Genomic DNA, 21,229 nt, shown 5'->3' with positions numbered 1-21,229 from the left:
TATTCTGACTCCTTCTTACTCTCCTTCCCCACATGGGAAAATGAATCTATACTTTGTGAAAAACACACTTGTCACTACAGAAGTTGAGATTTTGATGTGATTGATTGACTGAAATCTGGTGGAGCTATTATGAACATTACAATCCTTCAGTGTTTTCTACCAAACCTTTTTTCAACTCGGGCACATGCAGTATTTTGACTACAAAGACTGTCACGGTGCACCACCCCTCTCGTCCCCCCCCCCCATAAAAAAATAATAAAAATAAATGGCACAAATAGTGACATCATTATTGAGTTTTGGCATGAAAAACAAAATGTTTAATGATGTGCTTATGTACAGTTTGTAGTTAATTCAGCGTCCGCCTCTTCGGGCAGGTGCGGCCCTTCTGCCGCCACCTCGTCCTGCTCCCGAGCCCCCTTTCACCTTCTTCCTCACGCCGCTTGCTTGCTCTGTGTCGTCGTCATCTCCAGTTCGGTCTTTGGGCCTTTTTCTTTTGTCACTTTGTTCCTTCATTTCCTGAAGGAACACAATCAAAGTGTCACCAGTGTCTAAATTCCTTTATTTTATCCATACAGAGTTGCGGGGGAAAAGAGCCAGAGAGGAATGCACTTAACATTGCGTTGGCTATTCTATACGGAAGAGCATTAGGGTCAGGTTGAAATGTTGTTTTTTTAGATGGGGTGTTATTCTGAGAAAAAAGTCACAAATTTGCTAGAGTCAAACTCTCAAATTTGTTAGATTTAAAGTCAGTCACAAATGTGCTCGATTTAAACGTTAAAAAAAAACTTTTGGAGTTTGAGCGCCATCATTCGGTCGTGCGGTCGGTTAGCAGCCTTGTGAGACCAGATGATTTGCAAAACAGAAGTGGCTACCGGTGGAGTTGCAGTTGTCGCACAATTCATTTATTTTATAATGTTTTCATGGCCTAACTACATACAAAATGTCAATACTTTTGGCCGCGACCGAGTTCACGACTGCGCCTCTTCAAACTCAGGATAGAAATCACAATATTGTCTTGAAGGATCTTTTTGTTACTAAACCCGATCGATCTCAAAGTAACAACTGATTAACTCGTCCATTTCAGCGAGACGTATCCGTCAGCTACGGAAGAGCATTAGGCCACCGCACGAACGGATGACGTATCTCAAAGTTCGAATTTTTTTATTACGTTTAAATGTAGCAAATCTGCAACTTTAAATATGTGAGTTTAAATGGAGCAAATTTGCGAGCTTGAAACTGGCAAATTTGTGACTTTCTTTTTCTCAGAATGATACCACATCTCTAAAAAAAAATCTATATTTCAAGTTGGCCCTAATGCTCTTCCGTAATTCTAAGTGTGTGTGTTGTTGTTTTGTTTTTGTGTGGGCATTTTGAGATGATGCAACAACGCTGACTCACCAGCCTGGCAAAACGCTGGGCCTCGCTGACCCTCTCCGCCAACATCATCACCTCCTCCTCGTGTGTGGGGAAGGCAGGAAGTTTCTTTCCTATCAGACTTTCAATCCTCTGGAAAAGCTCCACATCATACCTGAAGGGACAAAAAGATGATTGAAGTAGAGCACGTTCCACGTTTGGAACACATTGGCAACTGGGTGGTGGCCAGGAGGCGCTTACTGGGTGACAAATGTGATTGACTTCCCCGATCGTCCTGCTCTGGCCGTCCTCCCGACTCTGTGGATGTAGTCCTGCGCGGGCGGACGAATGCACGAATCAGTAAAGGTCCGGCTAACCTCACGAGGTGCGACGTCTGTGCTGTACGTCATGCATCTTAGCACATTTGACAATAAAGCTGACTTGACTTGAGGAGACCGACGGCGCCGCATTACCTTGGAGTGTGTGGGGATATCGTAGTTGATGACGCAATCGACATGTGGAATGTCAAGCCCTCTGGACGCCACATCGGTTGCCAGCAGCACTGACCGCGATTTGGCTTTGAACTTATTTAGCGACCCCAGACGTTTATTCTGAAAAGAACAAAGTCTTACAAATACCGTACAGCAAGGGTGTGAAACTCATTTTTTTTTGCCTCGGCCCAGTTACACTTTGCTTTTGGGGACCCTTATGAATTCGGGGAAGCCGTGTGAATGCTTAATCCCCTCCACATATTACAGAAAGAGCGCATTTAAAAAAAAACAACAACTAGTTTTCAAGTTTGAAATAAAAAATAATCACTGTTATCGTGGTTTACATTAAAATCAATTTGAAAATGTGCTTTGGACTTTAGAATTTCACAAATTTGATTTCCTTTTCAAATGTTTTTATTCCTTCCCGAATAAAATGATGTGGCGGGCCAGATTTGACTTTGACGCCCGCGCAGGACACGGATCGATGTCGCCACGAAACCAAGAACACAATCAGAAAATCAGCTTTGTGCGCAACTCGGGGACCAAAACTGCATTACAACCTTTATAGGTAAACTTCATTTGACCTTCTCGGCACTTTTGAAAGCACATGTCCATTGTTAGAATCGCTAAGTGCCACTTTGGAGTATTTTGGAACTCAGACGCAAAAAGTCTCCATTGCCAATAGTTTTTTGTGAGTATTGGAAAACCTCAACTATTTGAGCAAATGAGATATTTCGTTTGAATAGGCGTAATTGCAAACTACGGTTTTGAAAAGATGATACTCTGACAGTCTACCTGACTCATCTGACCGTGAAGAGGGATGGCGGTGATGCCAAGGTTCCTCAGCAACAGCGCCACCCTCTGCGCACAGTTGCAGGTGCTGCAGAAAATGATGAAGGAATTGCCTGCCAGCTCGTTGAGGATCGACACCAGATAACAGTCCTGCCACACAGCCACGCAAACAACAACGTGAGTTGGTAAAAACTAAACGAGTCATCTTTAATCAGAGAACCAGAGAACAAGCATGTGTAATACCAACTAAGTGCGGCACCTTGTACTTGGCTGGTATGAAGATGTAATACTGCTGCAGTTTATCGACTGTCGTGTATTTGGTGGAAACGGCACACTTGACCGGGTCTTTCAGGGCGGCCCTCTGGAGCTTTTGGACCTGGAAGCGATCCAAAAGATGGACAATGCGAGCTATGGCGTAAAACTAGCCACCCATACAATGCATATTTCGCTCTTTGATGCTTTTCAAATGACCACCGACACGTCATTACCTTCTTGGTCATGGTTGCAGAGAAAAGGTAGGTGCGCCGATCCCTGGGAATCACTTTCAAGATTTTATCCACCTGGTGGAAACAATGTCATCGTCATGTCAACGTGGGCCTCTCGATGAAAGCTGTATTTGCGTTGCTGCTAAGCAACCGGAAATTCAACCGAGGGGAGAGGTTCAACTAAGCGACACACCTCGGTCTCAAAATCCATGTTGAGGATTCGGTCCGCTTCATCCATCACAAGGAACTTCAACGCTCGCAAGTTGAAGCCCTTTGTGTTTTCCAAGTGGTCCATCAGCCGACCTGGCGTAGCTACACAAACGTGTGTATTCGACATGACGCAAATGTAAACAAAAAGAATCATTTTACAACACAAATGGACTGAAATGGAAAGAATCAAAGTTGTTACCGATGACAATGTGGGGTTTCTTGGCCAACACCAAAGACTGCGACATCATGTCAATGCCCCCAACGACAACGGCTGTAACGGGAACATCTTTTTAAGACACAGTCATTGTCTACACCGCGCCTTTTATAGGACACCCACCGCACTTGACGCCGATGCTTGAACCCAGGGCCTCAAATTGTTCCGAGATCTGAAAGGCCAATTCCCTGGTGGGTGTGAGGACGAGGGTATGAAGCCTCTGGGGTGAGGCCAGCAGTGACTGGAGGATGGGCAGAGCAAAGGCGCCCGTCTTACCCGAACCGGTCTCGGCCAAGCCAATGACATCCTTGCCTTCACACCAAGACAAGAAAAGACCAATTAAAAATAGATGTGCATTTATCAACGCAATACCTACAAGTCATTCACGGTAGTGTTAACTATGACGACTCATTGAGAAACATAAATACATAACGCGGTCTATCGACACACTAAATAAATACAAATTCAAACGTGACGATGAGGAACGCTTTACCCTGCAATGCCACCGGAATCGCTTCGATCTGAATCTTTGTTGGACTCTTCCAACCCAGCAGATCACAAGCCTCACACAGGACATCTGTGACGCCCTATCGAAGGAAAGTTCATGAAACGTGTCCACAGTTAGATCTACATTTGGAAGGAGCTGTTGAACTTCTGTGGGGACACACTTGAATAGCATTTCAAATGAGCGTTTTGATCGCGGCTTACTTGTAGCTATCATTACCGCGGCTACAATAGCTGCTATTTATTCACTTTCGGTAAACCTACCAAGTCTCGGAAGGTCTTTACCGCCTCCTCATTTTCGCCAGAGTTATCGTTCGTGCCTTCATCTTCACTACCCGAGCCCTCGGGTTCTTCGACTTGTGTGTTTAGCTTCGAGGTTCCCTCATCGACGTCCGCCATGTTTTTGCCCCAACAACCAACGTGCCTTCGTGCGCCTCAGTGCGCAAATGCGGAAACAGGCGAACGACGACGGCGCAAAGAATCCTGGGAATTTGAGTTTTTACGTAAATTATGGACTGCTTTAATTTTCTTTTTAATATATCACACCATTTCGCTTTTATTTCTATACTGTGTATTTCGGTCCCAAGTATGTACTGATTTATGAAATTTATAAGGCGACTCAATCTATAACGTAGGGATATTTGAAATGTGAGCTTTGGCTTATATAACAGACACATGAGTCTTTCATGTGTTTATTGTGAGACAGATCAGACAGTTTGGGGCATCTTTGTTTGCCAGTGTAATAAAAAAAAGTCATGACCAAGATGTTGAAGCTTTCTTTATGAGATTAAAAACAAAACAAATAGGTTATTCCAGACAGTAAAATAGAAAAGAAAATGATAGCAAAACAAAAAAGAGAAACTTTGAACGGCTTCAGGGAAAAAAAGGACATTTTTTGGGGGGTGGAGGAAAAAAAAAATACTAACCAATTCCATCTAATTGTTTCCAAGTATTATTACAAGTGAACATTTTGTTTGACAGACTGAGTAATATACCAGATGTTGAAATCGTTTGTGAGAATTTATCAGTCTTGGGTTCTAAAAGAAACGGATCCCGCACAGCTTTGAAAAATATTACCACGACTCCGTCGCGCCAAGGAAGAGACAAAAACAAGAGTGCTCGAGTATCAGAGGAGTCCCTCCATTTCTCTCATAAAGGCCTCATACACCTGGTCCTTGGTTTTCATACTGGGCTGAGCCACGGCTCCGATCTGAGCCGGGTGAGACAAGCCCACGGAAGCGGCGGAAGCGTGATGTCTGTGAGCCTGGCCGCTTCCCATACCGTCATCTCCCCTCCTTCCGCCCTTTTCCAACGGACCCACCGCCGGCCCCGGCGCCGGACCACTTTTGTCCCTTCGCACTCTCAGTGCGGTGGGCACAAAGCGCGTGACCTCCGCCTTTGGATTGATGATTTGCGGTTTGGCGGAGATGGTGGCCCCGGAGCCGCCGGCCCCGAGGCCACCCGCGCCGGCGATAGATGTAAGGTTGGCCCGTTTCTCAATGGTGGCCGCGTGGAGGTGGCTGACGGCGGAGGCCGCGGCGGTTCCCGGGGGAGGGGGCATTTGCATGACGCCGGAGCGCACGGACATGGACGGAGGAGGCGCGCTGCCCTGCGAACCGTCTTGGCCGGATCCCGGGCCCTTTTGTCGCTGGACGAGGCTGGGAGGCGCACTAAGCACGTTGGCGCCGAGAGGCGGTGGGAAGAGGGTGAGAGGTGGCGCCAAGGGACGGGCGGGGGGCCCTCCCGCTCTCGGGGGAGGAGGTGGAATACCTGCAAGCAAAAGCACAAATACATTTGACACATTTACATCCCAAGTCAAAGACCCCGACGGTTGTGCAATTAATGGTAAATGTGAACAATATTTTGAGATAAAAACAATCCACCAGGTTCATGCGACAGGCCACAACTTGTTGACAGAGTTCGTCTGCATTTCTGTGTAAGCGCTCAGTCGTACAAGCCAGAGCTACCAGCAAAGTTTTCGGTCGTTGACAAAGCCTCTTGGATGAGAAGCGAAACGTCAGACACCTTCAAATTTGTACAGATGACGGCTAAAGAAATCTTCTCATCGGTTGCTTACAGAGTGCTTTAACTGCAACGACCATCATGCCGTCCTAAGCAGACCGCCATTCAGGGGTCACATTCAGCCCCTCAAAGTAGAGAACGCTGTGACATTTTTTTAATTCCTTCCACAAAGAAGTTCTAGTGACTTGAGTCGGCACCCACAAGCTTACCGGGTGGCGCCGGGGGCGGCAGCCGCGGAGGTGGTCCGCGCGGCGGTGGACCGGGAGGAAGACCAGGCGGGGGACCTGGCGGTGGGCCGGGTGGACGACCCGGTGGAGGTCCAGGTGGTAGAAGTCGAGGTATCGGACCCCTCATGCCAGGAATACCCAACGGCCTTAAGAATGGAGGAGCACCTGAAAACGAGATGTGTGTCATACAAATGATGACTGCTCATGAAGCAGGACGAGGTTTCAAGGCAAAGTTAAATAGGAAAGAGTTGCTACGATTTTTGTTACGTTTTGGATCACGTTTGTGCTCAGGGACAGAGCTTGAAGTATGGTTAACGATGATCTACCTCTCTCGACTAATTCAGAGTGATGACGGGTCATCGGTTAGTGTTTGCTTGGTGGACCGCAGCGACTTCGGAGCAGACAAGGAAAGGAACGGGATCCTAATCTGACCTGGTGGAGGGCCAGGAGGTGGACCAGAAGGTGGCCCGGGAGGCCTCATTGGCGGAGCTGGTGGAGGACCCATTGGAGGAGGCCCAGTCATTGGGGGACCCTGCAAGGGCGGGGGCTGTCCCGCTGGCCCACTCGGAGGGGGGAGATGCTGACTGGGAATCAGTTGGGGTTGGTCCCCCGCTGACTCCTTGTCTTCAGCGTCATCAGAACTATCCGAGTCGTCGGTATACTCTTCCTCCACTTCTTCTTCGTCCTCTTCGGGAATAGACTGACCTGAAATGAGAGAATATTGCCAAGTGATCATATTTACAGAACTGAGGTGTAAGAAAGAACACACTAGCACGTTCCAATATACAAACCTGCCATCCTTAACATCATCGCCTGCAGAGGTGTGATGGCCTTGGTCTTCTTCCCAGATTTCTTTTTCTTCTTGCTTCCATCATGGGATACATCTGAAGGCATGTCCGCAAAGCGTACACTGCGACCTAATTTTCAGTAGAAAGTCAACCCAACATTTTAGTACCACAAACCATCGCAAATCACACACAAAAAAAGAATGAAAAAAAAAAAAATCTCCTACAAGACGCAATTACAATCGGCAAGGTGAAATCTGTTTGAGAACTTGAGCAGAGCTGACAACAGTTAAAACAAACCATTGATAATAAAAAAAAGAAATCATAATAATAAAGAAGCCATAAACTAACATGAAGACTATCATGATGCTACATTTTTACGGTCTCCATTAGCTGAGAAAAACAAGAGATTATCGTATTTTCCGGTGTATAAGGCGCACCCCCAATGGATGGTGTATTATCTAAATCAGTGGTCACCAAACTACGGCCCGTCAGCACATTTGGCCCGGCCCCGTGAACAATACCAGAGATGCTATCAAATTTTTTTCCTCTTTGGCCTCCAGAAAAATAAAAAATCCTTTTACAAGTCAAAGGTCGGTTTTCGATCATTAGCTGTTCGTATCAATGTATGTTGTTTATAATCGCGATTGAACAATACAAACACGCCTGCTCACAATAGAACGCTAAAGGAGTCGGTCACAATGCGATGCGACACAAGAAAGTGACATCTGAGGAAGTGGAGGGGAGTCCGGTGGTACATTCAGGTGCGCTCAGTTTGGCGCTCTATTTGGTCCCACACCTGTTTTCTCTTGTAAACCTTCCTGTCAAAGAGTGAACGGAATAATGGCGAAAAGGTTAGGTAAGAGAAAAAGTGATTCAGAATGCAGGGTATTTAACCTGCAGTGGACAAACGATGATTTTCATGTTGAATGCAAAGAAAAGGCTGCTTGTCTCATCTGTCAAGAGGCGGTGGCGATATTCAAAGAATACAATCTTCGCCGACTCTATGAATCCCGTCACAAAGACAAGTACGATAGCTTGCAAGGCCAAATACGAGCAGACAAACTCTCAAAGCGAAAAGTGGACTACTATCTCAGCAGAATACATTTGTACGCCAAGCTCAGCTGAAGAAGGCATCCGTTCGGGCCAGCTTTCGGCTTGCTAAGCTGATAGCGAGCAGCGGTAAGCCTTTCACGGACGGAGAGTTTGTTAAGAAATGCACGGATGCTGTCGCGCAGGAGAAGAAAGATGCATATAATGTCGTAGGTCTGTCGGGGAGTACAATCACCAGACGTGGTGAAGAAATCGGGATGAATGTAAATACCCAGCTGCAGCAGAAGACGAAAAAACTTTGAGATATGCGAGGAGCTGGCAGCCCTCCAAAGTCTCCAAGGGACTACAACGGGAGAGGATATTTTGGACCAAGTGTACCAAACCATGGAGAAGTTGAACCTGAGTTACAGAACTGTGGTGTTCTGAAAGACGCATTCAAGCCCAACGGTCTCATTGACTTCGATGCCGCCCTCCCAAACGACACATATCCAAACATCAAAAAACACGCAATGAAAATGTCCACAGTTTTTGGCAGCACGTATATCTGCGAGAAAAGCTTATCTCGCATGAAACTGCTGAAATCTCCGATGAGATCAAGATTGACAGAAGAACATTTGCATCGGTGCTTGAGACTGGCTGTAACTAGAATGGAACCTGATCTTCAACTTCTCACCAACCAGATGCAGAGCCACAGTTCACACTGATGAACAGACATAGGTAAGCTCACTTTTCTGACTTGAATGAGTCATTCTGAGCATAAACAAATATAATCATAATCACATCTACTGGGATAAAATCCACCTTTACAGCCATACTTTGTTCACTTTGTTGCTGTGAAATGTAAATTTCTCCACTGTGAGACTAATAAAGGCATATCCAATCCAATCCAATCCTGGTAGTGAAATGTACTGTGCGGTGTAGGTGCTGTATCACTTAGTTGACTTTCTCAACCTGCTTCCTTTGTGGTTTTCACAGGGAAGTTGATGAGAGAGAGCTGCAAACAGCGGTGTCTGTCTACAAGCCTAATGGAACCTACAAAAGGATTCTCAGGAAGGAACATTAGAACTTTAAAGGACAACCGACGTCACTTTTTCGTTTTTTAACTGACATCAGAAAAACGTTTTATTGCATCTAAAATACCCAAAACACGCAGTATGATATTTTTAGGCAAATGCAAAACACCAATAAAAATGACTTAAAATGTCCAAAATCTGCAAAAAATTGAGCTGCGAATTGGGCATTTTCAGAAAGTCCCGCCCCCAGTTCGTGACGTCACGCCAAGACGTCTTGCATTGCTTGTGAACCAAAACAATGGCTTCAGATTCGGAGAATATGCTTTCTTGTTCCACATCCAGTTATGAATATGATTCAAATAGTTCTGAAGAGGAAAGCATACATGTCTGCAATCGATGAAAGAATTTATTTGTGCCATTATGAGGCAACATTGGGGGGAAATCTCTCACCCAAAAAAGAGGCACAAAATGGCGACCTCCTGTGGCCACCTCCGTTTCCACAGGCTGATAAATTCCTTATATGGCACTTGGACGCCCTCTTTTGGGTGCAACACGAGGTCCCCAGACCAAACTAGTACAGCAAAATACATTGACGTGATGGAAGGACCGCTACAATGCAAGCTCAGGACAATCTTTTTTACAGTCAGGGGCGGTCCTTTAGTGACTCGTCACCAACTCAAAAACAAGACTTCCTGAATATTCAGTGCGAGTCTTAAAAGGTAAAATCTAGCTATATGCGGTGGAATCTTTGTAAAATACGCTCTGTAGAAGTCATTTGAAGCCATTTTACTAATTATGGACACAACTTGTCGGGAGACGTCGGTCGTCCTTTAGAGGACAACCGACGTCGCCGGACAAGTTGTGAGTGGCTCCTCTCAGTAGTAGTCAATATTACTTCACATATAAGGCGCACCTGCGTATAAGGCGGGTCTTTTGAAGAAAATGAAGGCTTTTGAGTGGACCTTGTACACAGGAAAATATGGTACTTTACACGTAATCAAGCAGTTACAATAAAGTAAAAAAAGGAAACTCAACAGCATTTCACCTTTCTCCTCAGCTCTCTTTTCATGTTTGTCTCCCTTTCTCGAGTCGCCATCTTCGTCCCTCTCATCGGCACTGTCCTCCTCGGAGTCACTGTCATCATCGTCCAAATCATCCCTGTCGCTCCCACTGCCGCTGTCCTGATTTCTTCCCAAGTCTGTTGACTCCTTATCTAGGCCAGGAATGGAGGGTTCTTTTCGGGCAGAAAAATACAAATCAGAAAGAACATTTTGATGAGTACAACAAACTCAACGTCCATTATCCAAAAGATTTGGAAAAAGCTATTTATGAAGACAAATCTCACCAAATTCAGTTAAGTAAGGTCGGCGTGAAGGGATACCATACAGAGCCAAAACTTGTGGTGGCGGGGGCCCAGGCGGTGGCCCGGGGGGTTTCTTCCCAGGGGGTAAACGTGGAACAGGGGGCAATGTTGGCAACATGAGCCCAGGGGGTAAAGGTACTTTACTGCAAGACACACAGAAACGAATGGAGGCATGTCGACAATTCCAATCATTTGCTCCAGAGTTCCAATGTCTATAAGCAGGTACTTCATTCTTAATCAATGTTGCTTTTTCCATAAATTCAATGACCACAGTGTACAAGATAACAATAAATAAATAAATAAAGGATAAGCGCCTACCCAAAAAAGGAACCCTTTTTCAGGATAGAAGGAGGCTGAGCCCCTGGTAGAGGGATATCCTGAATGTGGATATTAGATGGCGCGTGTGGCATATCTGGTAAAGGAATACTGTCAACTTCCACAGATTCTGCATTCTGAAAGGAAATAAAGCAAAGTGTTGCTGTAAACAAAAACATAACATAGCCTTCAATTGACATTTTTAATATTAAGTTTGATAATTTGCAAACAAAACATGCTGCTGGTTGTATTAAGTTCATCCTGTCTACTTGATATCAAATTTAAAACAGATTCTTATCTTACAGACAGTGTATTTTCGGTGTTCAACTACCTGACATGTTTCGGCGTCTACTTCCGCCTTGCTGAACATCGAAAATACACTGTCTGTAAGATAAGAATCTGTTTTAAATTTGAAAAAAACATGCTGTTGTTTGACCTCGTAGGGGTAAAGCATCATCTCATTCAAAGGTTAAAAAAAATACAAACCTTGACTGAATCAAAATAGAGTGCCAACTGTCCCCGTTTACTCTCATATTCGAGTTCCAATTTGCGCAAATCCTTGTAGGTTTCAGGATTCTCCCGTTCATACAGACGAATAATGCGCTCAAATGTCTCCCGTAGTTTCTTCCTTTTGTCCCTCAGCACCTTCTCATTCAGCAACGGCTGCTGGACTGGATTGAACTCTATTGCAGAGATGAAACATAACCTTATGTTTCAAAGGAGTTTTGCAGTTGGAAGCAAGAGTACAAATTCAATCACTCACCCATCTCATCCAATTTCTCCATGTCTCTGATTATCTGTCGAGGGTCCTTCATCTTAAGCACCGCTGCTCTCACCATCATTCTCTGCTTTTTATTCTACAAATAAAATGAATAACAAGATGCGTAGCTGGCAAAAGAACTTCCTTACAAATGATTTTAAAATACAATACTTATTTTGTTACCTTTTTTAACTCCCTTTTTCTGGCTTCTTTTCCTATTTTTTTAAGGAGAGGGGATGGAACGTGTGCATTATTATTCTACTCGAATCACAACAACATCTGGTTTATTTACAACAATAGATTCTGTTGACAAGTACTTACTGGCCTGATCCGTGGGGTTCATGAATTTCCCACTCTTGGTGGAGGAAGTTGAGCGTCGCCCCATTGTGACGCTGTGCTCCTTTTACCCTAGGAGGCATTGAAATCCGTGAAGGGTGACATATAAAACAACGCGCTTCCATCTCTGCGCACTTAGACCACACACGTTTCGTACTGCACTAGATCACAAATCCCTTGGGGTACATGAGCATATTAAGAGATATAGTCACAGACGGTGCAATACATTTATGCACATTGAAGTATACCGTTTCACATATTTCGCGATCAACGGACGAATGAACATTTTAGCAGCACTATCTGTAAAGCTGAATGCGCTAAGATAATCAGAAGAGCATATGTATGCCGTTTTAAATTAAAAACAAAACCAGCGAATTTAAACAGTGATGTGAATTAACATAAGAGCTAATATTAGCCTGCACTTCTAGCTTGGGCCGCGTTTGCTCCAACAACAGAGAATGCACATAATTTACCTTATGAAGAAGAAAACAGGTAGAAGTCGTAATACCCCACACAGACGACTTCGGGTATCAAACGTGATATTTCGCTCAAGCCATGTAACAGAAACTCGTGACTGAATGAAATACAAGCAGTTTAGCTGGTCTTGTTAGCATTCAAAGCCGCGAGCACGGCCGGAAGTTTGACCATGTGACGTCACGACGGCGGAAGGAAGCAAAGCGATGTGACCTCTGAGTCTGAGAGGATAAACACCGTAACATGAATACAATAAAAATAAAATAATTAATCACCGACTCTTTTTTTCTGCGAATCAACCTGTATTGTCGTTATCATTTTGATGTGGATTTAAATACTGCACTATGACGGGTCCCACTCAAGCAAATAGATTTCATATTTCTTTCAAAATTCGTTCATTATTTAACATTGGCAGACAGGTTCTGTACTAAAATGTACATTTTCTTTCGACAGATAAAAGAACAATTTTAACCTCGACAAAATCATCCATCAAATTCAATACATTTATGTAGCGCTTTAACAACATGATGGATTGGGGAACGTGAATAAAGTCTTCAGCAGAGGGCGACATTTCACCATCTTCTACTGTTCCTATAAATACAGGATCTTGGATAAGAAGCGAAACGTCTGACACCTTCAAAAAAAGTACAGATGACGGCTGAAGAAACATTTTCATCGATGGGCCACTCGTGTACGACTGAGAGCTTACACAGACGTGTTGAACAGGACATCAATATTTTTTTGGATTTCTTACCTGAAGACAGACAGGCAACAGCCAGCGAGGCAAAAACCAGGATGGCCAAAGTCTTCATCTTGAGTGTCCGGCAACGACGGGGCTTGGTGATCGAAACAAATGTGTTGTTGTTCTATCTAAAAATGTATATACCAACTCAGATTTATAGACGCTGCTCTCTTGATATGATTGCACACACACACATTCACACAAACACACACGTACACACACGTGCACAAACACATAAAACTTCAAGCAGAAAAATATGAACTCTCAAAGCCTTTTCAAAAGTTGAAAATGATGTGAAACCAAACTGGCTCACCGCCTGTTATTATTATTATTATTATTATTTATTTTTTTGTAAAAACAACATTGATCTAATTTCGGCTTATTTTGATAGATTGTTCCTCAAGTGAGGTTTTTGCAGAGCTAGCAAGAAACATTGCAGCATGATTTGTGTCAAATTTCAATGTTGAGCAGGACAACGTGTCAGTGTCTCAACTGTTTTTCCCAGTTGTTTCATTTTGACAATTTGTCACGTATTATTCACATGATTAGGCTAAACAATAGGATATACCTGAGCTAGAATGTGACATATACTGCACTACTATTTTCTAGCACTACAACCATGACTATTTACTGTATAATCCTAAAAAAAAGACATAATTACCCCATCTGGGTCAATGTTGTGCCTTGGCCGTGTTTTGGCAGTGGTGGACCATCGAGGTCTGCAAGGCCTTCTCTGCTGGCCTTAAAATATCTGAATCACAGACTGATGTGAACTATATTTTGTCCATGAATTCTTATCAAATAATTCCAAATTGTCTTTCAGCTTCCTTTCATGACTTTTCTCCTTGTTGCGCTGCTTCCAGATGCGTGTTTTCGTATTTTTTAAGCATTTAACCAATCACATTTCAGCAGTCATTTGTTACCAGGATCAGAAATCTACCTGGATGCCTTCGCAATGAGTTAATCAGTTCTTGGGCCCTGTCACATCAAACGTATTGAACAAACTGTTACTTTTACCAACTCGATTTTGAGTTGGCAACCCAAAAAAGGTGCCAACGCCTTCTCGCAAGCGCTGGTCAACATCAGAGTTTTTGCAAACTATGATTGGCTAGTGACTAACTGCTCTTAAAACTAGCCGCTAGTGACAAGAGCATACTGGCCAGAGCTAGCACACTGTATCGGTAGCGAGCTGCATAAGTAAATATATTGTCGCGTTGATTTAAAAGCGATTTTGTCAACCTACAATGGCTGAAGAAATAGATTTGGTTGGAGATTGACTGTAAAAGCCTTTTTCAAGACAGGCTTTTTGGGGAAAAATGCATATCATTAAGAAAGGACGGACAGTTATTTCCTGGCTAATGGTACCCTCTCCTGGACTTGTAGTAAATAACACCACATGTTTTTCAGTCGCAGCTATGGATTGATTCAGACGTAGGACTACTGAAGGCCTAGCGATGAAATCCACGGCTCGCCACTGCTTATAATCCAAATGATTTGGCCAAACAATAAGAAATACCCGAGCTAGAATGTGACATGTACTGCACTACTATTTTCTAGTACTGCAACCATGACTATTTGCTGCATACTGCTGAAAAATAAATGCGCTAGGATGTAATTTTCCCATATGGGCCAATGTCGGGCCTCGGCCGTATTTTGGTGAATGACTTCAACGGACTTTCAGTTCCATTCGGGACATCTTGATTGGGCGGTTTGTGGCCATGCTTGGAGCACAGACTACAAAATCATAAAAGCTTTTTAGGCTTTAAAATCCGCCGTGTGGCAATGTGTTCGAGCACTCGCATGAAGCAGTAAAAAAGCTCTCGCTTTTTATAAGGTGCATTGAATACCACGATGATTGCAAACAGTCTCCATCAAGTAAATTTGAACATCCGCCGTGCTTTGCGAGCACTCCCAATGAAAAATGCAAAAAGGACGACAAAGCCCAAAATAGCTGAATTTTATTTTCACACGTACTGCAGAGCTGCACGTGGATCATAAAGTGTGGTTAGAGGGGCAAATGGTAGGTATATATATATATATAAAACGAACATAGCTTATAAATGATTGGAAGATGTGATCGTTGGTTTTCCCGCGCTGATACAATGGACGAAGCATGAATATGCGCGTTAACAATGAGGATTTGCCATGTAGGTTTATGATTTTTAAAACTAAAAAAAACAAAATCACATCTGGAAGAGACCACCATTATAACTTAAGTCGTATAATGCCATAAGAGGCCCCGCCGTCGAGGAAATGTGTGTTGCAAGCGTATATCCGGATGTTTAATATCGACGAGCCGCAGACGGTCTCCTCTGTGGAGCGGCGGTCCCAAAGTATCTGCGGTAGGCCACCTGGTAGCCATGGCGGAAAGCGAAGAAGCGGCAGGGAGAGTAATCCTCGCAGGTCTCGGCACGTCTCTCCGCTGGGGACTTTACCCGCCGGCTGAGTTTGGAGAGGAGAAAGATTTCTCAAATTCGGCCCTTTGTTCTGATTCTACGTCGTGGAACCGTTCGGAGAAGCTGACGTGTTCTGTATGGGTGCGCATTTTACCTCATAAAGTAAGTGCCGTAGCCGTTTCCTCGGGGAAGGTTGTAGGCGACGTGTCTCTGTGGCGTGATGAAGGAGTTGGCTCGCCGCGGGGCCACAAACACATCTGAAAGCACAACGTTTTTCACTGAAGAAAAACACCTGCTTGGCACAAGCCAAAAACTCAACATTTCAAGTAACTCTTTGACTTTTCTTTCGTTGATTTGGAATGTGAACTTAGAGGACAACCGACACCTCCCGACAAGTTGTGTCCATAATTTGTAAAATCACTTCTACTGAGCGTATTTTACAAAGATTCCACAGCATATAGCTAGATTTCACATTTTAAGACTTACGCTGAATATTCAGGAAGTCTTGTTTTCGAGTTGATCACGATGCCCGACGTGACGTCACGGAGGGAACGCCCCTGACCGAGAAAGCGACACACAATGCGTTTTGGGTACTTTGTTTGGTCTGAAAACTTTGTGTTGATGGCGAAATGAGAAGGAAAACACATAAATAACGCGATGGTGAATCGTTGTGTGTTGCACCAAGACTACTAGTTGACACAAATTCCCAGCAGACAAATCAGCCCATTTCCAACGGAGCTTGGGCGCCATCTTGCACCTTTTCTGGGACGCTACGTTGGAGTCCTGACGGGTCGAAGGACTTCTTTAATCGATGGCAAACATGTATGCTTTCCTCTTCAGAACTATTTGAATCATATTCATAACTGGATGAGTAACACGAAAGCATCTTCTCTGGATGTGAAGCCATTGTTTTAATTCTAGAGCAGGGCTGTCAAACTCATTTCACGTGGTGGGCCGCTTATGGCCTGCTTAGATGTCAAGTGGGCCGGACCATTAAAATGATACTATACATGATATAAATAACCAAAATATCATGTCTGTCATTAGTTTTTGGGTTAAAGAAGCACAAGAACATTAGGAAAATGATCATATTTAATGAACATTCCTTTTGCACAACATTTTGTTTCATGAACAAATGTGCAATTTACTTTTATCATTCATATACAGTGGGACCTTGGCTTATGAACTTAATTGGTTCCCAGACAGACTGTGTAAGGCGAAAAGTGTGTATCCCAAAAATTAATTTCCCATAGGAAACCATTAAAAGGAGAATAATCCGTTCCCAGCTCCCCATAAAACATTATTTTCTACTTTCTAATTTTCTAAGCCTTAAAACTACACAAAATATACCTTATTTTATGTATAATACATGTGCTATAGTATTATGATTAAAGAAATAAACTGTACTCAATTGTGATCTATTTAGCTGGGTTGATAGCTTTTTGCATCAAGTGTACAGATGGCTTGTGCGGATTGTTTGCGGAGCCTGATTGATGGGATATTTTAACTGTTTTCTATCCATTTTCTTACTATTCTCACACTCCCATACTTTTGTTTTTTTGTTTCAAGCTCTTTTGTTTCTTCCGTGTGTGTGTTTTCTCACTCTCTGTCTGCCTGTCTCTTTAATGTTTAACACCCCCCCCCCTACTGCTGGGTTCTTGACCAATCACGTGGCTTTAACCGAAGACAGCATTTTGTTTTTTTGGACAACGGCCTCACACACTCTCTCTGTCTGTAACCTCATCCCCCACTGCTGCGTTCTTGACCAATCACGTGGCTTTAACCGAAGACTGGGGGCGGGGAATAGAGAACAAAAACAGTGGCCACCATCTTCTTGTTAGGAGAACGGGCTCGTTCGCGAACGACACATCACTCGTTGTGGCAGCTCCGTGTGTATCCCGAAAAATAGTTTGTATGCCAAGGTAAAGTTTTCATAAATGTAACGTTGGTAAACCGAAAAGTGCATAAGCCAAGAGGTTCGAAAACCGAGGTTTCACTGTATAGGCATTAGAACTGATCCCAATGATTCGACAACGGCATAAAACTTTAACAATAAATTGGTATCGAAAAATATAGTAATGCTCTTCAAGATTAAATGAGATTTGTAAAGAAAGGACTTTTGTTTTTATTCCTGATATTTGGCATCTTTTGGCCTGTACAAGTGCATCAATACCAGGTGTCATGTGCTGACTCGCAGACACTTTCAGAATGCCATTTAAGTGCTTCTTTGTGAGCTTTGAACACGTTTTTGTTCCATTGATATTCGTTACTGAGAAGATTTGTTCCAAACATGCACAAAACTGTAGCAGCCGGGGCTGTTAATTTGGGGTACCCTGGTAGTAGAGAACGGATACAATTTGTCCAGACATACAGAGGCAAATTTGCCCTTCAAATCTGCATCACATTGCAAATCAACTATTTCTAGCTGGATTTCGACAGGTAGATAATGACATTTTGGCTAATGAGGGTGTTGAAACCGCGGTTGAAAAACAAATCACCGCTGTCTTCTTCTACGTTGATCAAAACAGCACCACTCTGTCCCCTCGTGGACAATCTTTGAATTGCACCTCATTAAAAATATGAATTCCATGTCGTCTGTGCATTTTTTTCCACTTTTAAATTATCCTGCGGGCCTGATTAAACCTCCTTGCGGCCAGTTCCGGCCCGTGGGCCGTATGTTTGACACCGCTGTTCTAGAGCAAGGCAAGAGCTCCTGGCGTGACATCACAAACAAGGGGGCGGGACCTTCTGAAACTCTGCATCTTCGATGTCATTTTGAAGTAGTTGAAGTAACTCATATTTATTGGTGTTCTGCATTTGACGAAAAATATCAGCCTGCATGTTTTGGCTATTTTAGATGCTATAAAACGTTTTTCTGATGTCAGTTAGGAAACAAAAAAAATGGTGTCGGTTGTCCTTTAAGGCAGCGTCTGGAGCCTTGATTTTCAGGACGAGGACATACTGAATATTTATTTACCTTCACGGGATTCGGTGCTTTCATTGGAGTCTATGGGGAAAACACACAGAATGGGGTTAATGTTCACAAAGGGATACGCAGTCGCAGGGAAGGGACGCCGCATGGTAGCGCACCTGAATTTGACCGGGCCGCTCTTCCTCGACCGAGGCAGACGCATAGTGAGAGCACAGCACAGACCGCAAGGAGTTGAAGAAGGCTCTTCATCTTGTGGGTCTCTTTCTTTACCTGGAACAGGAAAAAAAGTTCTTGTAGTGCTCCATAACTTTGTCTCTGCTGAGAATATAAAGAGCATATTGACCTTTTTTTTTTCAACCACAACCTGTAGTTGACTTGATATGATCTTAATGTTGTTCTAAAATATATGCCTGCAAAAATAATATATATATATATATATATATATATACAGTATATGAATATCATAGAGGTGTCAAATGCAAGGCCTGTGGGTCACATCCGGCCCGTCACATCATTTAATTCGTCCCGCGAAAGCAAATCATAGTTGTGAATTTCAATGATGCTTGCTAAAGTCCGAAGTAAAATTTCAAATTGCCCCATGTAAACCCCAATAACAGTCATTAATTTTGACGTAAAATTTGAAAACTACTATTATTTTTTCGTGCGCCTTATATGTAATATGTGGAGGGGATTAAACATTCTAATGGCTTCCCCAAATCTCATAACAGCATCTGAGAAGAAACCGTCACTACAATGTGGCCCGTTTGACACCCTTGAGATATATATATACATAGACACACACACACATAATATACATACGTATATGTAAAAAGTGGATCGTATATAAACGTCTTTCCCACGCAGTATAAATGTCTAAAGGTGATAAATATACCTTAACTTGTCTTTTAAAAACCGGTGTGAAAACCCTCAAAAGGCAGAGGCAATCCACAAGATTGGCTCTCCGCCGTTCAAATTTCTATTTGGGAGGAAGAGCCATAAAAGTGCACTCGGTGTTTAACACAGCACTAACAAGTAGAAATAGACGCCGGTTATAAAGCGGCGCGCGAGCGGAATCATGGGGAGAATGTGCAGCTGGTGCAGTAGCAGAATTACCTGTTACTCTGAATGCTGCCGAGGAGCTTTCAACCTCCTACGCCTCTTTCAGCCTGCTTGTGGGATTTGTGTAAGATTCACTTCCTGCCCGCGTCCTACCCCCTTTTTTCACCGTCAATAGACGCTTTCATTCTCCGCTGAGCACAACGGGTCACCCTGACACATGCTTGCATACTCAACGCCAAGGCCTCAGGTGTATCTTGGCCCTACTTAAAAACCCACAGCGGTGGGCACAGACGGAGCGAGTCTGCAGGCCAAAGTTCAAAAAGAAGCCGCGTGAGTGCGTGCGTGTGTGTGTGTGTGCGTTAGGAATTGCTGACAACAGCGTCGGCAGAACGAGCCAACTTGGACAAAAAGTTGCTGACACCAGAAAGATCACTTTGTACAGGGTGAGCCAAAACGATGCGTGCCCACCCATGAAAATTTCAATTGTAGCTTTCATTAAAAAGCGATTTATTTCCAATTACAACCACACATTATTCAGTTTGTGAAGACCATTCAACAGAGATTTAATTATTTCTGTCACTTTTGAGTCCATTTATGGCTTTCCCAAGATGGCTTCCAAATATCCACCATTTGGTTGCAAGCAAACCTGTACTCGAGGGACAAAGTTGTCAAACACTCCTCTTTCGGGAGAAATAAATACATTGCTGCAGCGAGGGACTCGGTAGGACGCATCTTTTTTGTTCAAGTGAGTGACAACTTTGTCACACAAGTTCAGGTTTGCTGTATCAAAACTGTAATAATATTTGAAAAGCATACTTCATATTATTTTGTATAACAAAGAAAAATAAGACGAACAAATGCCAGCTCAATGACAAAATTCAGAGTTACTCCCCTAAAAAAATAAAACCAGCAATTCATCAAAAAATTGTGATGAAATCAGGTACTTACCTATACGTAAGGTTGATGTGAGAAGTGTTGGTAATATAAGTCAGTTTCTTTTTGGTGAGCAATATTTTCAAATTCCTCAGCGCATGTCTTTTATACACACCTCCACCCTTTCATTTCACCCACCGACTCCCTGCCCAGTTGCCCTCTCTCCTCCCTTCTCCCATGCATCGGCCCCTCCCCACCCACCCCGCCATTGATTCAGACCAGAGTATCAGCTCACTCTCTCCCCAAGTCCCATGATTCACCGGTAGGGCTGGGAAGGCAAGAAAAACACACACAACGGAGAGGGGGAAAAAAACACGCAAAAAAAAAAGCACACGCAAGGCTGGCACGGGGACACTCAAACTGGCCCATAGCAGGTACACGATAATATTCACTCCCATTTGACAGCAATGAAAGCCACTCACCGCCATCCATCTTCTGATCCGTCAGAGGCTGCGCGCCACATTCAGGCCCCGTAATTCTGATGTGGTAAACGCATGGGCAGCAATTTTGATGAGGGTGTGATTCAGAGTGCAAGTCGCTAGAAATTGAGCTGGGGAAAGGGGGGGGGGGTGTTAGAATCGTCCCTTTACGTTCGTGAAAGGAAGATGTGTTCTCCATTGAGGTCAATAAAAAGCAAACGTCGAAGGTGCAAATGTAACAAGATCTTATTTTCAGAAGAAGCAAAAAAGGCTTATTGGCGAACATGTCTGAGGGGTAAAAGCGCTTATGTGGAGGTGTTGCGGCCAAGTCCATCAATGGGCCAATTACGC

The 21,229-nt window shown here is 43.7% G+C and overlaps 3 protein-coding genes across 5 annotated transcripts; all 3 read right to left on the bottom strand.

Moving 5' to 3' along the window:
• Nucleotides 1-284: 284 nt before the first annotated feature.
• On the bottom strand, nt 285-4,474 carry ddx47 (DEAD-box helicase 47). Of its 2 annotated transcripts, none has more exons than XM_089018560.1 (12): nt 4,314-4,474; nt 4,039-4,132; nt 3,669-3,857; nt 3,531-3,602; nt 3,315-3,433; nt 3,125-3,196; nt 2,896-3,012; nt 2,640-2,786; nt 1,827-1,964; nt 1,615-1,685; nt 1,399-1,528; nt 285-516 (listed from the first exon to the last, which is right to left on the bottom strand). In XM_089018560.1, exons 1-12 carry the CDS (start codon nt 4,446-4,448, stop codon nt 352-354), a joined length of 1,449 nt encoding a protein of 482 aa, XP_088874686.1. In that variant the 5' UTR covers nt 4,449-4,474; the 3' UTR covers nt 285-351. The 2 variants fall into 2 exon arrangements, 1 of the variants encoding a protein (XP_088874686.1); XR_016118041.1 differs by having other exon boundaries at nt 376-516; nt 1,615-1,747.
• Nucleotides 4,475-4,809: 335 nt separating this feature from the next.
• Nucleotides 4,810-12,567, bottom strand: wbp11 (WW domain binding protein 11). The gene is made up of 12 exons (XM_089019218.1): nt 12,397-12,567; nt 11,909-11,995; nt 11,771-11,802; nt 11,591-11,684; nt 11,314-11,510; nt 10,831-10,964; nt 10,495-10,655; nt 10,195-10,383; nt 7,090-7,215; nt 6,731-7,003; nt 6,281-6,463; nt 4,810-5,819 (listed from the first exon to the last, which is right to left on the bottom strand). Exons 2-12 carry the CDS (start codon nt 11,970-11,972, stop codon nt 5,176-5,178), a joined length of 2,097 nt encoding a protein of 698 aa, XP_088875344.1. The 5' UTR covers nt 11,973-11,995; nt 12,397-12,567; the 3' UTR covers nt 4,810-5,175.
• A 2,513-nt stretch (nt 12,568-15,080) lies between these two features.
• Nucleotides 15,081-20,593, bottom strand: mgp (matrix Gla protein). Of its 2 annotated transcripts, none has more exons than XM_089019355.1 (5): nt 20,475-20,593; nt 18,626-18,737; nt 18,513-18,542; nt 15,690-15,792; nt 15,081-15,581 (listed from the first exon to the last, which is right to left on the bottom strand). In XM_089019355.1, exons 2-5 carry the CDS (start codon nt 18,714-18,716, stop codon nt 15,422-15,424), a joined length of 384 nt encoding a protein of 127 aa, XP_088875481.1. In that variant the 5' UTR covers nt 18,717-18,737; nt 20,475-20,593; the 3' UTR covers nt 15,081-15,421. The 2 variants fall into 2 exon arrangements, with proteins under 2 accessions (XP_088875481.1, XP_088875482.1); XM_089019356.1 differs by lacking the exon at nt 20,475-20,593 and adding an exon at nt 19,581-19,599.
• Nucleotides 20,594-21,229: the final 636 nt, after the last annotated feature.

Source organism: Hippocampus bargibanti, linkage group LG17 (assembly GCF_051943395.1).
Source record: "Hippocampus bargibanti isolate YZ-2025 linkage group LG17, ASM5194339v1, whole genome shotgun sequence".
In the NCBI taxonomy this organism is placed as follows: domain Eukaryota; kingdom Metazoa; phylum Chordata; class Actinopteri; order Syngnathiformes; family Syngnathidae; genus Hippocampus; species Hippocampus bargibanti.
Note: the sequence above shows the minus strand (reverse complement) of the source record. Positions and strands in the feature narration are given on the sequence as shown.